General features: G+C 43.9%; 1 protein-coding gene across 1 annotated transcript in view; it reads left to right on the top strand.

Moving 5' to 3' along the window:
• CLVS1 (clavesin 1) overlaps positions 1-18,735 on the top strand; it is a 170,728-nt gene that overhangs the window by 138,270 nt on the left and 13,723 nt on the right. The window contains exon 5 of the mRNA XM_006729452.3: positions 3,433-3,668. Coding sequence (XP_006729515.1) covers positions 3,433-3,668 — 236 coding nt within the window. The remainder of the gene's footprint in view (positions 1-3,432; positions 3,669-18,735) is intronic.

The raw sequence follows: 18,735 nt of genomic DNA on the forward strand, positions 1-18,735 counted from the left end.
TTTTTCTCCTCTAATATATTTGTTTATTTATTATTTTATTTGTCAGAGAAAGAGACAGAGCACAAGCAGGGGGAGCGACAGGGAGAGGGAGAAGCAGACTCCCCGCTGAGCAGGGAGCCCAGTGCAGGACTCAGTCCCAGGACCCCAGGATCATGACCCAAGCCGAAGGCAGACGTTTAACCACCTGAGCCACCCAGGCCACCCCTGACCAGGGTCATTCTTTTTTTTTTTTTTTTTAAATATTTTATTTATTTGACAGAGAGAGACACAGCGAGACAGGGGACACAAGCAGGGGGAGTCGGGGAGGGAGAAGCAGGCTCTCTGCTGAGCAGGGAGCCTGAGGTGGGGCTCGATCCCAGGACCCCGGGATCATGACCTGAGCCGAAGGCTTAACGACGAGCCAGCCAGGCGCCCCCTGACCACGGTCATTCTTAACAGCACCTTGCATATGCCCCTATACCCAGGGGACCTCATGCTGGGGAAGAGTCTGAGTATGCAGGGGGGGAATGATGATATGAGGGCCCTCCGTCTGCGTACACTGTGTCCCTAACTCCTAAATCTCAGATGCTTCCAGATCCTTAGGAAACATTGCAGCAGGGTATGGGAGGGGTAATTCTCCTGTCCCCAAGCAAGGGTGGAACTAAGAACTAGAACTCACCAGCCTAAGAAGGCAGAGACATTTGGAAGCATTTTGCAATGTCGAAAGCTCAGGACAGTGCTAAGGACGGAGAAGTGTCTAGACTGTTCCCAGTATGGATTCAGGCTTCCCAGTGGCTGCATCTTCTACTCAGAAATTCCAGCTAGTGGAATTCCTCCTACAAAGCAGTTTACACATGCTGCTGTGCCATAGAAGGGAGTTTCTGGAGCTCTGGGCACGGAATAGAATCTGACAGGTGAAGAGTCCAGCCTCCTATCTGCTGAGTTCTTCCATCCCACAGAGCCCCAGGAAACAGGGCCAGTTTCCACAGCACTGCTTATCCTTTAAGAACTGGAGATATTGGCTGTTGGTGGGGATGCAAGCTGGCACAGCCACTCTGGAAAACAGTATGGAGCTTCCTCAAAAAGTTAAGACTAGAGCTACCCTAGTCCCAGCAATTTCACTACTAAGTATTTATCCAAAGGCTACAAAAATACTGATTCGAAGGGACACGTGCACCCTAATGTTTATAGCAGCATTATTAACAATAGCTAAATTATGGAAAGAGCCTGAATGTCCATTGACTGATGAATGGATAAAGAAGATATGGTATACCTCTAGTATCTCGAGTATCACTCGGCCATGAAAAAGAATGAAATCTTGCCATTTGCAATGACGAAGATGGAGCTAGAGGGGATTATGCTAAGCTAAATAAGTCAGTCAGAGAAAGACAAATACCGTATGATTTCACTCATATGTAGAATTTAAGAAACAAAACAAATGAACATAGGGGAAGAAAAGAGAGAGGCAAACCATAAAACAGACTCTTAACTATACAGAACAAACAGGGTTGCAGGAGGGGAAGTGCGTGGAGGGATGGGCCGAATGGGTGATGGGGATTAAGGAGGGCCCAAATGGGTGTTGGGATGAGCACTGGGTGTTATATGTAAGTGATGAATCCTAAATTCTACTCCTGAAACCAATATTGCACTATATGTTAACTAATTGGAATTTAAATAAAAACTTGAAACAGAAAAAGTGAGTATCACAAATAAAATTGATAGTACAAAAAATGAAAAAAAAGAACTGGAGGTATTGGGTGGGTAGGTACAAATGTTTGCTCTAAATACCAGGGCTAATATTTATCTCTAGCTTGTCCATGCTTCAAACACTATAGTTCCTCCTAAGAGGTGTTTTGCAAAGGCCAGAACACATGAATTTCTTCAAAAGCAATAATTCTTATTAAAATTGAGATCCAATGTCAGAAAATTTACATAGTTTTCTGAAGTGCTACAGTATTCTTCTGAGGAATGTTAGCACTTAGCTTCTTGTTCCTTTCCTTTTTAAATGATGCCATTACATCATAAGTTAAAATCAATACAACGGAACAATGTAGCAAGCATATGCCTCTATTACATAGTATATTATAATATAGTCTATAGTATATAACATAATTGATAATAATTTTATGGTATATTATGCTATATTTAAGTATTTTATTTTATTTTTATTTTTTAAAGATTTTATTTATTTATTTGAGAGCGAGAGCAAGCACGAGTGGCGGGGGAGGGGCAAAGAGGGAGAAGCAGGCTTCCTGCTGAGCAGGGAGCCTGATGCGGGGCTCGATCCCAGGACCCTGGAACCATGACCTGAGCCGAAGGCAGATGCTTAACCAATTGAGCCACTCAGGCGCCCCTATTTTTAAGTATTTTAAAAGTCACATTTACATTGCATAATGGTAACTGTGGTGTGTGTGTACACCTGTGTGTGTATTATCGGTGGTCCTACACTTGGATATAACTGATGTGTGTTGAGCTTGCAACGCGAAGTGTGAGAACTGATATCATTCTACAGATGGACTTTAAATAGACTTTCAGAAGTCAATTCCTAAACTGTAGGAAATGGTCATTCTTGACTTATGGCTTAACCACTTTGTGGATTTGTCTGAAAATAATTGAAATTTGGGGATGTTTTCTCCCCTGTTTGGCCAGTTTCCATCACCATTCATTACATGTTTAGATGATGCAAACTTATTTGGGTGTTAGTCCTCAGTCCCGACATAAATGGAAGATGGCTGTAAAAATATCCGTAAGTTCTCAGGCCACAGTTTTCAGTTCCACTGACTAATGGATGAAGTTTTTACCTTGTGCCCACATCACCCTGGGATCTGGGAATATATTAAAAGAGTAAGAAAACACCATCCCTTTTCCTGAGTATTCTTTTCTTCCTGTGGGCAAGCAAGACATAAATGAACAAATCAGAAAAAATAGAAATCAGCAAATAATAGTTAATTGGGGGCAGCAGGGAGGAGAACCAGAGTGCGCAGGTGTCTCTGGGACAGACTGAGGAAGAGGCTACCGCTTGGCAAAGGCCTGAAAAGGATGGGGGGACGGAGAGGGTACAGAGGGCAGAAAGCCCTTGAGGGGGCAGGAGGAACAGAACAATGTGGGGATGCACGGGAAGCATGATTGGGGGTTTGCATGGTCTGCATTGCTACCCTTTTTAACAGCAGGGATAGTTAAGAGATTACTGTATGTGTAAATTTGGGCCACGGCCAAATAATACCCAATTTGTTCATAAACTTCATTTTTTAAGGACTATTAGTTCATCCCCTTTTCTGAGCAATAAATTAACATTTTATGAAGATTATGCTGCAGACACAAAATTGAATGCCTCTTTAAACACCATGATCACCAGCAGCGCATCCAATTTGTCATTGCTAAATTGTGTATTAAGCTAAATAGTTGCTCATATGTTTTGGATTTTTTGTTGATAATTATTTTTTTCCTTTCCAGATTTTCCTGCATGGAAACAACTTAAACAGCCTTCACCAGCTAATCCACCCCGAATTTTTGCCCTCTGAATTTGGAGGAACCCTTCCTCCTTATGACATGGGAACTTGGGCCCGGACGTTACTTGGTCCAGACTACAGTGATGAAAATGACTATACTCACACTTCCTACAATGCAATGCACGTGAAACACACATCATCCAATCTGGAGAGAGAATGCTCCCCCAAGCCGATGAAGAGGTAAGAACTGCATTATCAGAGCCTCCCAGTCAGAGGTGAATAAGCATTTTTGATTTGGGCCTATTGCGGGTTAAGTAATTGAAGACCTTTATGGGCACAGAACTTGAATAAAATAAAATGCAATACATTCTCAGCTGATTTCACTAGAATTGAAAGCAAATGGGGCTTGGCTGGCCCAGAAATCGAGTTGTCCTTGTTGTATTAAGGAAACAGTTAAAGGCTGGACCTTGCTCATGTCACAATTACAGTGCTCGTCTCTAGGGAGCCTGAGTTAACACACAGAGAATGAAATGTTGGGCCTTTGAGATGACCTGGATTGAAAAAGCAACCTGCCAGAAAGCATTCCTATCATCCATGCATTTAGAACCATTTACTGAGCATTTAATTGCCTATAGACACTGATGGGCACTGGGAACACGCATATGAATAAGACATCAAAAGAACAGAGAAACGTGGCCCAGGAAAATCTGTCCAGTAAGACTTTTGTCAACTTGTTTATAAAGCGGGTGACACTGGAGCTAGGCTCTGAAGGATGAGAATCAGCAACCCAGGCTTAAAAAGGAGGAGAAGGCATTCTAGGCAGAGGGGATAGACGGAGGCATAGAGGCATGGAGGCATCAGAGGGATGGGGATATTCTGGTGTGGCCAACAGGTGCATGAGGGGTGTGGGTGGGGAGTGGACGTGGAATGAAGTTCTAAAGATTGTTGCATCTGGGTGGTGAAGTATATTGTATACTGAATTTAATAGAGTGCCATGAAAGAGGGATTTTTAAAATCGATGTACAAATAATAGATGAGTGCTTTCTCATTGTAAAAATTAAAACCTTATTTTTAAGGCTATAATCCCCCAATTTCAAACCCAATTCCTCCCAAAGGTAACCACTGTTATGAGACTAAGGTGGACTCTTCTATTCCATTTTCCATATATTACATGCATCTATCCACACCCACAGAAAATATCAAATATTGTATATTAGTTTGCTAGGGCTACTGCAACCATGTACCACAGACTGGGCGGTTTAGACAACAGAAATGTGTTTTCTCACAATTCTGGAGGCTAGAAGTCCAAGATCAAGGTGTTGGCAGGGTTGGTATCTTATGAGACCTCTCTCCTTGGCTTGTAGATGCTTGCCTTCTCCCTGTGTCCTCACATAGACTTCCCTCTGTGTGTCTGTGTCCTAATCCCTTTCTACAATACCAGTCATGTTGGATTAGGACTTACCCTAAAGACTCTTTTACCCTAATTACCTCCTTTGAAGTCTCTATCTTCAAATAGAGTCACCTTCGGAGGCACTGGGGGTTGGGGCTTCAACATATGAATTTGGGGGGGCCAGGGCACAGTTTATCCCAGTAACATATTATTATGTACATCCTTCTATGCCAGGGAATCTAGACACATCTCATGCTTTTAATGCTGCATGGTATTCCAGTGGATGAATATGTCACAGTTTAGCCGTTTCTGTCTTGATGGGTATTTAGCTTATTTCTGAGTTCTTTCTCTATTTCGAATGAAAAGACTCGGTGTAAGTCCTTGATATGCCTCCTCTGTTCTCACAGGAAGTTCCTCAGGTAAACTTGGAGCTTGTAGTCACTGTGTCAGAGAGTCTGTGCATTTTAAATTTAGCCCACACTGCCAAGTGGCCCTCCAAAATGACCGTTCAGATGGATACTCCCACCAGCATGTGTGAGAATGTCTTCCCCAGACTCTTGAAAAGTACTTGATATTATCAGACTTTAATTCTAATCATCATCCTGATGGCAGGACCGTTCTATGTCATTTTTGTTTTCTCCTCGCCAGACATAGTTGAGCAGAGAAATGAGTTCTGGGTTTTATGAGGGTCATGGAATTCGCAGGGAAATGCAGGCTAAAAGCCATCAGAAGGTGGATGAGGGCCGTAGCTAATACTGAAACAATGAAGATTGCTATACTGTAGAGGTATTTGGGGAAGGAAGAGTGTCACTGTTAGAGTCTCCTATGGATAACTGGGCTTACACTGATGTCCTGAAGCAAGAGAGTGTCCAGGAGGAGGATCTCCACATTTCCTGCTCAGTTGGGAATATCGCGTTCACGTGTCTGGTAAAGCCTCTCTGCTGAGACTGGAGCAATCTGGAAATTCATTTATTCCCCAGGTTAACAGCCGACATTCTCTGGGAAGTGTTGGTCACAGGGTTGAGAGCCTGGCTTTGTATCTCTACAGTAAAGGGCCTGACGATCGTCCCACCCAGGTTCTGACCCGCTCTCAGTCCAGGCTCCAGCACAGTAATGATAATGTAACAACTCACATTACTGACACTGCTCTGAGCCCATACCCACATTAACTCTCTAAATCCTCACCGTAACTGTATGAGAAAGGTTTGATGATTATTCCTAGTTCGCAAGTGAGGAAACTGAGACACAGAGAGGTTAAGCAACTGCTCAAGGTCACACAGCTAGTAAATGGCCAAGCTGGGTTTCAGAGTTGGGCAGCCTGGCTCCACACCCTGCATTCCTGTCCTCTATAAGATATGGCACACTGTCTGCTTTTCCTCATACTTTCTAGCCTCACCTCTAGTGCCAGTCTTCTCTCTCCAATCCCTCCACAGGCAGGAACAATGACCCTTCCTGTGGTTTGTCCCTACCTTATCTCTAGAGACTTAGATATAGTCATCATACCCTCATATTTGTTGGAATGTCCAAAGTCCAGTGGCATAAAGTAGGAATTTGCCACTTTTTCTCCAGATGATCAGTTACAGACTTACATCTCTTTTGGGTGACTAGACATGTCCTGACTCCAAGTTCTGCCTCTGAGTTGACATTGAGGATCAGAGGAGGTGATAGCCTCCATTATGAGATGGCGGGTTCTGGAGGCTAAAGTCTTCGAATAACATTTATTTGCTTTACACCCTCCTCAAGAATCAAACTCAATGTAGACACACAACAGACACCCTATACATGCTTGCTGCATATGAATGAATTAATGTTGACTGAGCTGCTACCTACAAAACCCACCCTTGGTACAGTTGTCCAATTACTCAGAGTTGATTTCTCCTGGCTTTCATGGATCCTGACTTATAGGATCTTACAACCTACTAAGGGAGATAAGATTTTCCCACAAATAACTCTAATATAGTGCAGAATCAAAGAGGTACTATAAAGGAGGTGTAAGAAGCTGCTGCAATGTTCTAAGGAAACATCGCTAATGTCAACCAGGAAGACTCTTAGAGAAGTCTTCTTGGACAAAGGCAGGTTTTGGAAAAGGTAAGATATTGAAGTCAAAATCCAAGACTATGCCAGAGAAACTAGTAATTGTGTACCTCTCATTACCTTACCAAGGCCATCAAGGTATCCTGCTCATTCTTGCTTTCATTGGCGGTGGCGTCCTTGGGCCGTTGCTTGAGGATTTTACTTATTTATTTATTTTAGCGGGGGAGGGGCAGAGGGAGAGAGAAACTCAAGCAGATTCTGTGCTCCGCGCGGAGCCCGATGCAGGGCTCCATCTCACGACCCTGAGATCGTGACCTGAGCCGAAACCAAGAGTGGGCCGCTTAACTGAGTGTGCCACCCAGGTGCACCCCATTTCTTGGGGATTTTAGGCAGCAGCAGGATGGGCCGTGAGGAGATTGGTACCAGCAGTGATGCAGCAAGGAGGGACCACCCCAGCTGTGGGACTGTGCCTGTTGTCAGGTGCTTCACTGATGGACGTCTGTGGTGACTGAGAAAATTACAGGGACAGAACAGTCACCATTCATAGCATCTCTGAGCCTTCAGAACCCATAGGGACATGGGGAAATGGAAAACAGAATTGGAGATCTTAAAGGTCATCTCTTCCAGCTTCCCACCTGATGTGGTGCCTGTCCTCCAGCCCAGGCTGTCAGCTAGCCTTAGTGTGCATTGTCCAGAAATGGGCAGGCAGCTAACAGGGCAGTGTGTGCCCTGTAGCATGGCTTCAGGAAGTACCTCCTTGGTCTGAGCCAGATGACCTGGGTCTGTCCTGTGGGATACCGTTCCAACTCCAATGGGTAGACACTGCCCAGAGTCCCAATCCCTCCCACCATAATTCCCACCAGTCTTCAGGTCCATTTAGAGTCAAATGGACTTTTGTGGACTGTCTTTGGAACCTAGTCACTATTTATAATGTGGCCTCTGAGTTCCAAGTGGCTCAGAACAATGCTCTCTGGCATGTGTAGAGTAAAATCCAAGATGTATAAAATTTTCAGTGGATTAGTGGGCCTAACAAGCTCTTTTCTTCTTCCAGATAAATTTGATTCAACCCTTAAGCAGAAAAACTTAAAAAAAATTATTAGTTTAGCACCTGGATGGCTCAGTCGGTTAAGAGTCTGCCTTTGGCTCAGATCATGATCCCAGGATCCTGGGATCGAGCCCTGCATCGGGCTCCCTGCTCAGCGGGGAGCCTGCTTCTCCCTCTCCCCCTGCCTCTCTCCCCTGCTCATGCCCTCCCTCTCTCTCTGTCAAATAAATAAATAAATCTTTTTAAAAAATATTCGTTTAGATGGAAAATTTTCTAAACAGATTATTTCAATATTGATCTTTTCTTTAATAAAATGATGATTTATGGGCTTTTGAGTGTGTAGCATTCTCTACTCCACTGCTAAATGACCCCGAGTGTTGTATTTTTACCTTCCTGTTCCTGTTTTTTATTTTACAATTTACTCTATTTCCTTGCTTCCGGGCCGTCAGTCGTCACTTTCTGTTCCCGAAACTAGGTATGTCAGAAGCACTCTGTTTCCCTCTATCTAATTTACTGCTGGACTTGTTTTCAGCTTGAAAAGTAGGTAGCCCAACTTAATAAAACTGTCCAACAAATAACAGTAAATAGGCTCCGTAATGGTTATGATGATTTGGGCTGCAAATAAGATAAAACTCCAACTGGACTGCTTCAAACGATATGGACAATTGATTGTTTCACATAACGAGACGTCACAGAGTGAGGTGACTACAGAATTGCGTGTTCCAGTAGCTCATGGGTGGGGTCCGTGACCCAGGCTCCTACCCCTGGGTCCCACATGATGAAGCCGTCTCAGGCAGGAGTGCACCCCTGATTCACATGGGCAGATATGCCCAAACCAGAGGGACTTTTTGTCACCTAAGAAGGAGGAGGGGGTGGCTTGAGGTCGGGACCCAGCAGCCTGATGTTTCTGCTTCATGAAGCAAGGGCATGGTCTTTTCATCAGTGCATAGATTTTGTGATATCTCTTTCAATTATTAGGCTTATTAATTACTGCTTATTAATTGCTTTCTGGTTCTAGACTTAATCTCTAAATGGCTATCGATATTATTTAAAAGGCTATACACAGACACAGAGAAACACACTCTCTTGAACTCCTGGAGGACGATTAGTCATTTTTAGAGAAGTTCTACTTAAAAAACACCTATTTGTATATATTATAAATGTGTTCATGTACTCAGACATATATATACTCTATATTGTGTGTATATATATATATATAAATATGTATATATATTGAAATATATACAGATACATATACATACACACATATATAGTTTTTTTTTAAAGATTACTGGTAATAAACCTCATGCACATTTTATCCCAAGACCTGGATTCCAAGTAAGGAACTGGGGTCTTCCCCCAGAGCTGGAGCTGTCCAAGTGCAGATTGCTCTGCAGATCAGGTGGTTTGGAAGAATGCTGCTCAGACCCCGACCTCAAGAAGCACAGGTGTGACCCGGCCCCTGCAGCCTGGGAGGTGACACAGGTGGCCCAGAACGCCTTACCTCCTTACTCTGTTGGTCTCTACTAAGCTTTGTCGTCAGGGCTGCTATCTATCCACCATGGAGTTGATGATCTCAAAGACATAGAAAACTTTCCTGGCGTTTCTGGGTAAAAGTAAGAGGGAGCGCTCTGAGAAGCCAGGCTCTCTGCCGAGTGAAGCCACCACTTCGGCCAGCAGGGGGGAAGCTGATTTTCCGAGCCTGGGGCGTGTGGTTGCCCTGGTGGTGGGGCCGGGTGCTGTTCTGAACCACACAGGATTGGCATAGAAAGGGAAAGGGACCAGATCAAAACAGTGTCCCCTCTTCCCCCCCGCCGCCCCAGAGCCAAAAGGCAGGTGGTCTCTGCCAGGGCAGCCAGGGAGAGATAGCTTATATCTTACACCATCCTCTCTTGAGTTGATCTTGAGTGAGTTCCTCTGGCTGTACCACGGCAGCTTCTGTTTGCAGGATAAACGTCCTCCATGAAAATTGTATATAAAATACTAAAATTATATATAAACGTGCATTTTATTATTCCCCTTATTATCAGGATTTAGGAAATTTTAGAACCAGAGGAGGGTCTTAAAGTTTACCTAAGCATCATCAGCCTTTCTGCTACCAAGGACCTCTTCTTTTGCCCCCCATGTGGTATATACATAAGTTCTTGAGAGAACATTGCATTTATTAAGTAATGACAAGCTCATGTTGCCATAATGTAATCAGTATTATTTCATAGAATGAGCCTAAGATCTTTAATTTTAATAAAAACCAAGTTACTTACTACTTAATTTAAATTTTAGTCTCCTAGATGGTAAATTCTGTTAAGTTTTGTGGCTTATAAACAATAATGTAAAAATACCTGCTCATCCCCTTGCCCTTTACTGCTTATGTGAAGTCGCTGGGACTAAGGCTCAAGCCTCCTGGCTTTTGGTCTGGGGGTTTTCTATACAGCCATCCAGCTAGCTTCTTCTAGAAGCATAGTGTCTTGCACATGGTAGATGTTCCATACATATTTAATATTCTGTAGCTTGAAAAGTGTAAGTAAATGGTGCACAGACATGCCCCTCCCTTTTTTTTTTTTACTAGTGCTTAGATTAAAAAAAAATACTTTTCTTCTAATTATCATAGTCAAGGTCCTGAGAAGCCTTGCAGGGTAAAAATCTGTATCGCCAAAGATATTTTATCATAGGAATCTTTCTGTGCACTTGTCTCCCAGAGACCAGAGTAGGTAAACACCATGCCAGCGTTCAACATGGAAAATCAGGAAGCCGATTTAAGTTCATGGAGACCCAACTGGTCTGAACCTTGGCTGACAATTTTCATTCTCATTGTTTCCTGGAGGTCACCACCCATGGGCTCAGGTGTACCTATCTGTTTTGATCTGGGCTCAGTCTGCCACACAAGGAAAGGGAGTATTATTTTATCTAAGGTACAAGGTGGTCTTGTTGGCTCATGAATTTCCCAAAAGAGATTCATGTCTCAGCACTGAAAGAGAAACTCCAAATCTGATGTTAGTGGAACCATGGCTCCTTCTCAGAAGCCCAGAAATTAGGGGTACTTGTTTGGTTCAGTTGGTTAAGCATCTGCCTTCGGCCCATGTCATTGTCTTGGTGTCCTGGGATCAAGCCCCACGTCAGGCTCCCAGGTCAGTGGGGAGTCTGCTTCTCCCTCTCCCCCCTGCTCATGCCCTCTCTTTCTCAAATAAACAAATAAAATATTGAAAAAGAAGAAAAAGAAGCAGCAGCTCAGAAATTACCAAAGCAGAATAACATATTTTACTTCCCTTGAGCAGCAGGTGAGCTGCGCGGAGTTATCACTACACCCAACCACCCGGGCCCAGTGGAGCCACTTGGAGGAAAAGCAGAGCCAGAGTGGATGCACAGAGAGTGTTTTAACTTGCTGAGTCCGGGGCGGGGAGCAATGGCCACACCCACCGTGGCCCTGTCTCTCCAAGAGATATTTACTGAGAGCCTCCTCTGTGCTGGCCACGGGCCCCTGTCTTTCAGGGAATCAAAAGACCAGTGTCAGCATAGCTCTTCAGTGCAAAAAGTAGCAACATTGCTCCCCTCACGCACATGAGCACTATCCTAACAGTTTGGTTATTAATTCTGCACCAGCTTTCTAAGTTGGCCCGACACGGTGATGATTCAGGTGCCTTCACTATGTATTTACATCTAAAGATGTTTGTCTTCAGGCTTTTGGGTTTTGTTTTTTAGCTATGTGATAATAACATTCATAGAGTCAAAACTGTCAATTCTTGAAATTGCCAGAAATGCCTGCCTTAGTTTTTGGTGTAGCCTGATCGTAGACAAGGTTTGGCTAAGTATGTGCAATAACTCCTGTTTTATTTATTTATTAAAACTTCAGCACTTATCAGAGATCCAGACAAGTATTTATAGAGGAGGAACCCTTAGAAAACCAAGCGACATCTCCGCTTGCACCAGTGAAGAATGGCCCCCAACTTTCAGAGAAACGATCCACCCTGGTCGATACTATATGCTGGGCAATCAGAGGGGCCAGTGCTTTGGGGTCTTGGCAAGCTGCCCTGTGTGGTAGAATTACTTCTGATCCTTTTGACCAAATGCCTCTATCTTTATGTTTCCTAAACACCCTTCCTAGAAGAAGTGAGGAAGATGTCATAGAGACATTATGAGCCATCCGATTTGGGGGAAGGGGAGAAGCTGGGGGAATGCCTGGGTTGAGTTCAGATTTCTGAGCCAGAAGGAAATTTTGGCCCCTGCCTGGGTGGTAAAAGTCAGTTTAACTGTTTTCAGCTGTCAGTAGAATTGGCTATGACCTTGGCGATCTTCCAGCATGCAGTCCTCTTTTTATAGGGTGAATGTATGCATTTGCTGGATAACTACTCATTTCCGGCAGAAGTCATACATCATCATGAAATACAACCCATAGGAAAAGAATGAGGGGTGGCAGTGTGGAACAGGAGGACCCTTGTCTTCCAAGCAATCAGGGCAAAAAGGGTCCGTTTTACTGTGTGGCCCAGGAACAGATGTTCCATATGGATGTTACGTTCAATAAAATCACATAATGCATCATTTCTTAATGAATGACCCACAGTCTCTACTGCCCTCTAAGTTGGCTCGTGACTTGTTTCCAGTTCAAACAAGATTGAACTTCTTAATTTTGGGGTGTCCCTCACTCCTACTTAGCCAGCTAATGTCTGAGACGTCACCACTCCCAGAAGCAAAGACCCCTCGGGTAAGCCGAGAATGCCCAGCATTTTATGTCGGTTATTGGATACTGGTGTGTTTCAAGGATGCTCCCAAGAATTGGTTAACATTTCTTAAGGAACCAAGAAAAATAGCTGCATAGTCTCCTCACTGCTCGTGCGTCTGGCTGAGATGGATCTCCTGCTTTTCTACAGCTTTCTTCTCTGTGGCAGAATTGAAGGGGGGCATCTCCTTGCAAGCACACCCTATATAGCCATGTAATATCTGAGTGAAAGAAAATCTATAAAATGAATTTGGTCAATAAGAGAATGAATGGGGCTGCATAAACTGTTGTGTTCAGGGCCATGTTTTCTCTTCTTTTTTAAAGAATGACATGAAAAATTAAGAGATAAAGACTTCGAAGCTCCTGGATTTCAAGGGAAACAAACAGATGTGGTTTAAATGACCGTGTAGTTCCAAGTGCAAACCATTTGGTTGTTCACGATGTATGTTCTTGAGATGACTTCCTGTTTATCGGAGCACCATGGTCAGATGCGGCTAGTTGGAAAGGGAGATATAGTCTGGTTAAGAAAAACAAAGAACGTTTCTTTCTTGTGAACATATTGCTATTGGTAAACAAACATTTTGCCCGATTCCAATAAAGCTGATGCTGTTTGTGCCCAACATCCAATAGCCAGCAATGAATCTCGCTTATAAGCTTTGGTGATCATACGGATGAAAACAAATATTTGGCACAACACGTGATCAAAATCTCTTTGCATTGTTGTTCCTAAAACCAATGTGCTGCTTGCATACAGAACTGCAGTGCCTGTTTAGAAACCTAAGGGAAACCTTGTTGTACATATCATTTGGGCTTACGGTGTCCAAACTACAGTGTTTGAGTTTCTATGTTGAGGCCACAGAAGGGCATTTTTGAGCTTCTAGCCTCTCATTGGAAACTCCGCCATGGTCCCCCTTCAGATGTGGCGGTTGTGTTCCTGTTATTGTGGTGATCTGCCCCAGGGAGCCCCGTTTCACGTTGCTCCACTGCTCTCCAAGATGGGCATCAGGGGGGCACGCATGCGGCCCCGCATCCTAATTATGGTCTGCTTGCTTCAGCTTTGTGACTCTGTGACTTTCGTGGTTGCACTTTTCTTTGCCTCTCTATCTGTCCTTTTTTCTCAATCTTCCCTTATCAGAGTAGATGTGGGTTCTGATCGCTTTCTTCCTCTGATTTTTCTAGTTATGTGACCTTGGGTAAGTCACATAACTGCACCAAGTCTTGGCTTCCTCAAGTATAAAGCGGCTCTAACGTCCGGGGGTTGCTGTCAGGGTCCAATGCCAGCATTGGGGGAAGTCTGCAAAGCACTGCAGAGGAGCAGGACAATAAGTAGTAGCTTCCTTTCTTCCCCAGCCTTATTCATAGGATTTCCATTTTGTTCAGGGTTTTGATTTCTTTCCCAATGGAAGTTTCCCGCTAACAATGAAAATTCCCAACTCCCTAATAGAGAGGCAAGCAACAATTAGTGGTAAGGGCTTAGAGGCACATGTCTTGAATCCCTGGTTAGAAGTCAGACTGCTGTTGGTTATTTCCCTCTTCTTTGCCTTAATTTATGCAGGGAGCCAGTATTGGGCCTTCTGTACCCTTGGAGCCCTGCACCCAGAGGACAGCCAGGCACAGTGAATGCAGGGAATGGGAGGCAAGACCAAGGAGAGGAAGGAATTAGCAACACAGAACCCCCTCCGCCTCCACCTCACCTTCATACAGCCCTGGTTTCCCACTTACCGTCCAGGCAGTCTTTGTCTGCCCTCTCTTGGTCTTTGTTAATCTTCTCCCTCTTCTCCATCCCTCTCATTTAAATTGTTATCCATCTAGTCTTGAGTGTAATCTTTAAAAACGGTAATGATGCCACTCTTTGGCCTGACCTCCCTTTGGTCTTCTGCGTCAGATGAAGGCTGCTCTTCCTTATCGCAGGCCTGGCCACCCTGGCTTCCTGCTCCCAATTCAGTGTGCCAGGCTTCATCCTGCTCCTGAGCCTCCCCTGCCCTGGGATGCTCTTCCCCTCACCAATGGCCAACTCCTCCTTCATCAGGCCTGGCTTCTCCAATTACTCCCCTGAAAGGAGTTCTTCACCCTCCCTATTCCCATGCGTCCTGCCCTTCCCATCCTGCTAATCTCTATTGCTGAACTGTTTCCTTCTTAACAGGGATCACAATTCCATAATCACATATTTGTTGGTTTTACTTACATATGAAATATCCCTTCTATGTACATTATATACTCTCTGAGGGCAGAGATTGTGCTCTTTCATTCACCAATATATATCCTGTGCGTTATATATTCCCTAGTATGTCATAAATGCTCAGTGTGTATTTTGTGAGGAAGCAAGGAAGGGGAAAAGGAGAGAGTGGGGGAGAAAAAAGAAGAAGGGAAATAAAAAAGAAGGAAGGCAAAAACTACAGGAGGGAAGGAAGGAAGGAAGGAAGGAAGGAAATATATGACAGTAAATGCTGTTAGGAGTAGGGTACTTTGTAGAGTGATGAGGAAATTGTTGCCAACCATCCATAATAGAATAAGACAGTGACATGGTCTTTGTGATCAATGTTTGATTAGAATTTAAAATTGTGTCTGAGTTTATCAAAAACCGACTCATTCATTTTATTTCCCCTAGTTTCTAGAATTCTATTAACAATATTTATAATATTTAACTTTTTGAAGACTTTATTCATTCAACAAATATTTACCAAGTGCCTACAAGATATAGTAGATATAGTATAGGATAAAAGTTAAGGGACCGGAATCTAAAATCAGATTCTAGGGGTTCAAATTAGTAGTCAGGTGACCTGAGCAGCTATCTCTCTATGGCTTTGTTTCCCGATCTCTAAGGGAGGGGGGTAGTCATAGATGTACCTTATTGTGGCGCTGTGAGGATTACATGAAGCAAGGGTAAGTCTTAGCTGCTGATGATAGCATAATTACCTCCTGCTCTGAGTCTATAATCTGTTAAGGGAAAAAGACTTTAAACACATTACTATACAAAAGCCTGTTTCATTATCACCGTGACAAGTGCTCTGTAAAATTCCAGTGCACCATGAGGGTGCATAATGGGAGTCCCAACCTGTGGTGGGACCATCGTGGTGGTCCGAAAGGGCTTCCCTGAGGAGCTCACACAGAAGCTGAGACTTGAAGGATGAGAAGAAGAGTTCCCCAGGCAAAAGAAGGAGTGATGTGGGAGCAGAAACCTTGCATTTGGAAGGGGCAGGGCCACATGCAGGAACTACAGTGTTCTAACAATTATAAGATGGTTTTTTTCTTACATTAGAAATTTCTGAAATCAGGACATGTTCTATAATTGATGACCCCTCAGATGCAATGAAATACAGAATTTCTTTTTTTTATTTTTAAAAGATTTAAAAGATTTATTTGTTTTTATTTTTGAAAGATTTTAGATTTATTTATTTACTTATTTGAGAGACAGTGAAAGTGAGAGGATCACAGAGGGAGAGGGAGAAGCAGACTCACCGCAGAGTGGAGAGCCCAATGTGGGGCTCAATCCCAGGACCCTGAGATCATGACCTGAGCCGAAGGCAAACGCTTAACTGACTGAGCAACCCAGGCACCCCTGAAATACAGAATTTAAAAAATAAACAAACTAACTAAAAAACATCACAGAGGTTGAAGATCAGAAAATAAGGGGAAGAATGGCTGGGGAGGTACACAGGGGCCTGCTGTGCAGGGTCACATAGGTTTTGACTTGGACTTATGAGCAGTGGAGAGTCATAGAAAGATCTTAAGCAAGAAAGTGATATGAATATATTGGGTTTATTAAAAATCTCACTCTGTCTATTGTGAGAAAATTGAGCTGAAGTGGGAGAAAGTAAGAGTGGGGGAGACCATCTGGGGCTCCTGAGACAGTGAAAGCAAGAGATGATGGAAACTCAGATTATGGTGGTGGAATGGGGGCAGAGAGAAGACAGACTCAAAACATTTGATGGGTAAAATAAGACTTAACAATCTAGTGGTTGTGGGGAATACATAAAAGAGGTTTCAGGAACAACTGGAGGTCCCTGGCACATGTACCTGGAAGGAGAGCAGTCCCATTTGTCAAGAGGGGCAATTCTGGAGGAGGTGCTGACTGGGGGAGAAGATTTATGGGTTCAGGTTTGGACATGGTTGGTGTGAAGACTTATGTGATATCCAGTTAGAGTAGTCACATAGGCCATTGCATGGATAGTTCTAAAGCTCAGAAAAGGATTCTGGAATGAACATAAATTAAGGGCTCATAAGCATAAAGAAAGGAATGCATGCCATAGGAGTGAAGGCGAAGTCCAGAGTGAGCATATAAAGTGGTAGGAGGTAAACCAGATGTATGGTGGCCCCAGAGCCACGGGGATAGAGGGAAGTTTCAAGAAAGGTAGAGTGGTCAACTCAATTGACTGGGCTAGATACCAAGTAAGATGAAGATTGGAAGGTGTCCATTGGGCCTAATAACTTAAAGGTCACATTGGTAGCCTTAGCAAGAGCTATAGTGGAGTCACATAGGTGGAGGTGAGATTGCAGCAACCTCAGAAGCAGAGGGGAGGTGAGAATTGGAGACAGAGAATAGAAACAATTATTGCAGGGCCGCCTGGGTGGTCCAGTCAGTTAAGCATCTGACGCTTGGTTTCGGCTCATGTCGTGATCTCAGGGTCATGAGATTGAGCCCCACGTGGGGCTACGCGCTCAGTGTGGAGTCTGCTTAAGACCTTCTCTCTCTCTCCCTCTGTCCCCGCTCCTCTCTCTCGCTCAAATAAATAAATCTTAAAAAAAAGAAGCAATTATTGTGTAAAGTTGGCTGTGAAGGTAGAGGAGATATTTGTATCTGGAGAAGCATATGAGTGTTTTTACTATAGCTTTTGTTTTGTTTTTATTTTCTTCTTCATCATTGCCTTCCTCTTCTCTTCATCCTCTTCTTCCTCTTTTATTGACAATGGGGAGGGGAGGATATTTCAAGGCTAATAGCACAGATCCTGTCAAGAGGGAGAACTTGAAGACATAGGAACATAATTAGTAACACCAAGCAGGTGAGACGGCTTAGGACCCAGAACCTGACTGGAGGAGGTTTCTGTCTCTCGCTGTTAAAGAGGATCCCTCAGCAGTAACCAGACAACTGAATGTGGAGGCCTGAAGCTAGGGGAGCTCAGCTCGCATGGGTCTGTTGGCTACTATTTTCCCCAGGAAGTAGGCAAGTCCTACCAAAGAGATCAAGGTGGTGTGCAGGAGGTGGTTTGGGTAAGGTGACACAGAACTGCATGAACTGAAGTGTGTGGAAAATTGGGGAGGACTTGAATTTGCTTTGAGGGAAACATAGAAGGTGTAAGGCAGTTTTAAGACGGGGAGGGGAGGTGGGAGTGGTGATAATGGGGATGCAGTGACCTCTGACCTCCATACTGCTGGGTAGTGTGAGCTGCATTTCTCACCAGCGACAAGGCTGACATGGAGGAGCCACATTGTTGGGCCCATCCAAGGCTGGGATTTGCTGGATTTTATTAGGTAGTTCAGTGCATGGCCAAGAGAAAGATTAAGGGCTTGACCATGTAATCTCAATTTGTAAGAAGGGAAATGAAGCTGGGAGGAGCCTCGTGCATTAGGAGGGATGGGTGTAGGCCTGGGAGGGCTGCAAGGAGGCAAAGGCATTCAGTCACTGACACAAATGCTCAGGAGCCCATTGTCCTGAGCCCTCATCCTGTCATTTGACATAGAAGAAAGAAGATAAATGGTGGAATGATACCTTGGAGGTTGCCAGAGGGACCGGGAACAAGACCACAGGTGGGGGTTTAGCTTTGCAAAGGGGATACTCAGTGGGGCATGTAGCATGTTTGCAGTTTTGTTTCCCAGGGCCTCAATCAGAAGCAGGCCAGAAATAAATGTCCAGTGCATACATCTTGAATGAAGAATGAATGAATGAACAAGGGGGTAATATTAATTAGAAGTATTTTCACAATATTCACTTACCTCAGGTATTTATACCTCTGGTTAGTCTTTGGTGTTTGCCCAAAGTCACAGTTCAGGCTATAGATCTGGATGCATTATTGTAAAATCCGACTTTTGTGTTATTTTGAAAATCAGCCAGTACCTTTCATTTGAACCAAAGGAAAGCAATAATCCAAGTTCAATCATAGTAATCTATTACGTAGCGCAAACTATAGTC

This window comes from Leptonychotes weddellii, chromosome 4, assembly GCF_054177405.1.
Source record: "Leptonychotes weddellii isolate Sample4059 chromosome 4, ASM5417740v2, whole genome shotgun sequence".
Lineage (NCBI taxonomy): Eukaryota > Metazoa > Chordata > Mammalia > Carnivora > Phocidae > Leptonychotes > Leptonychotes weddellii.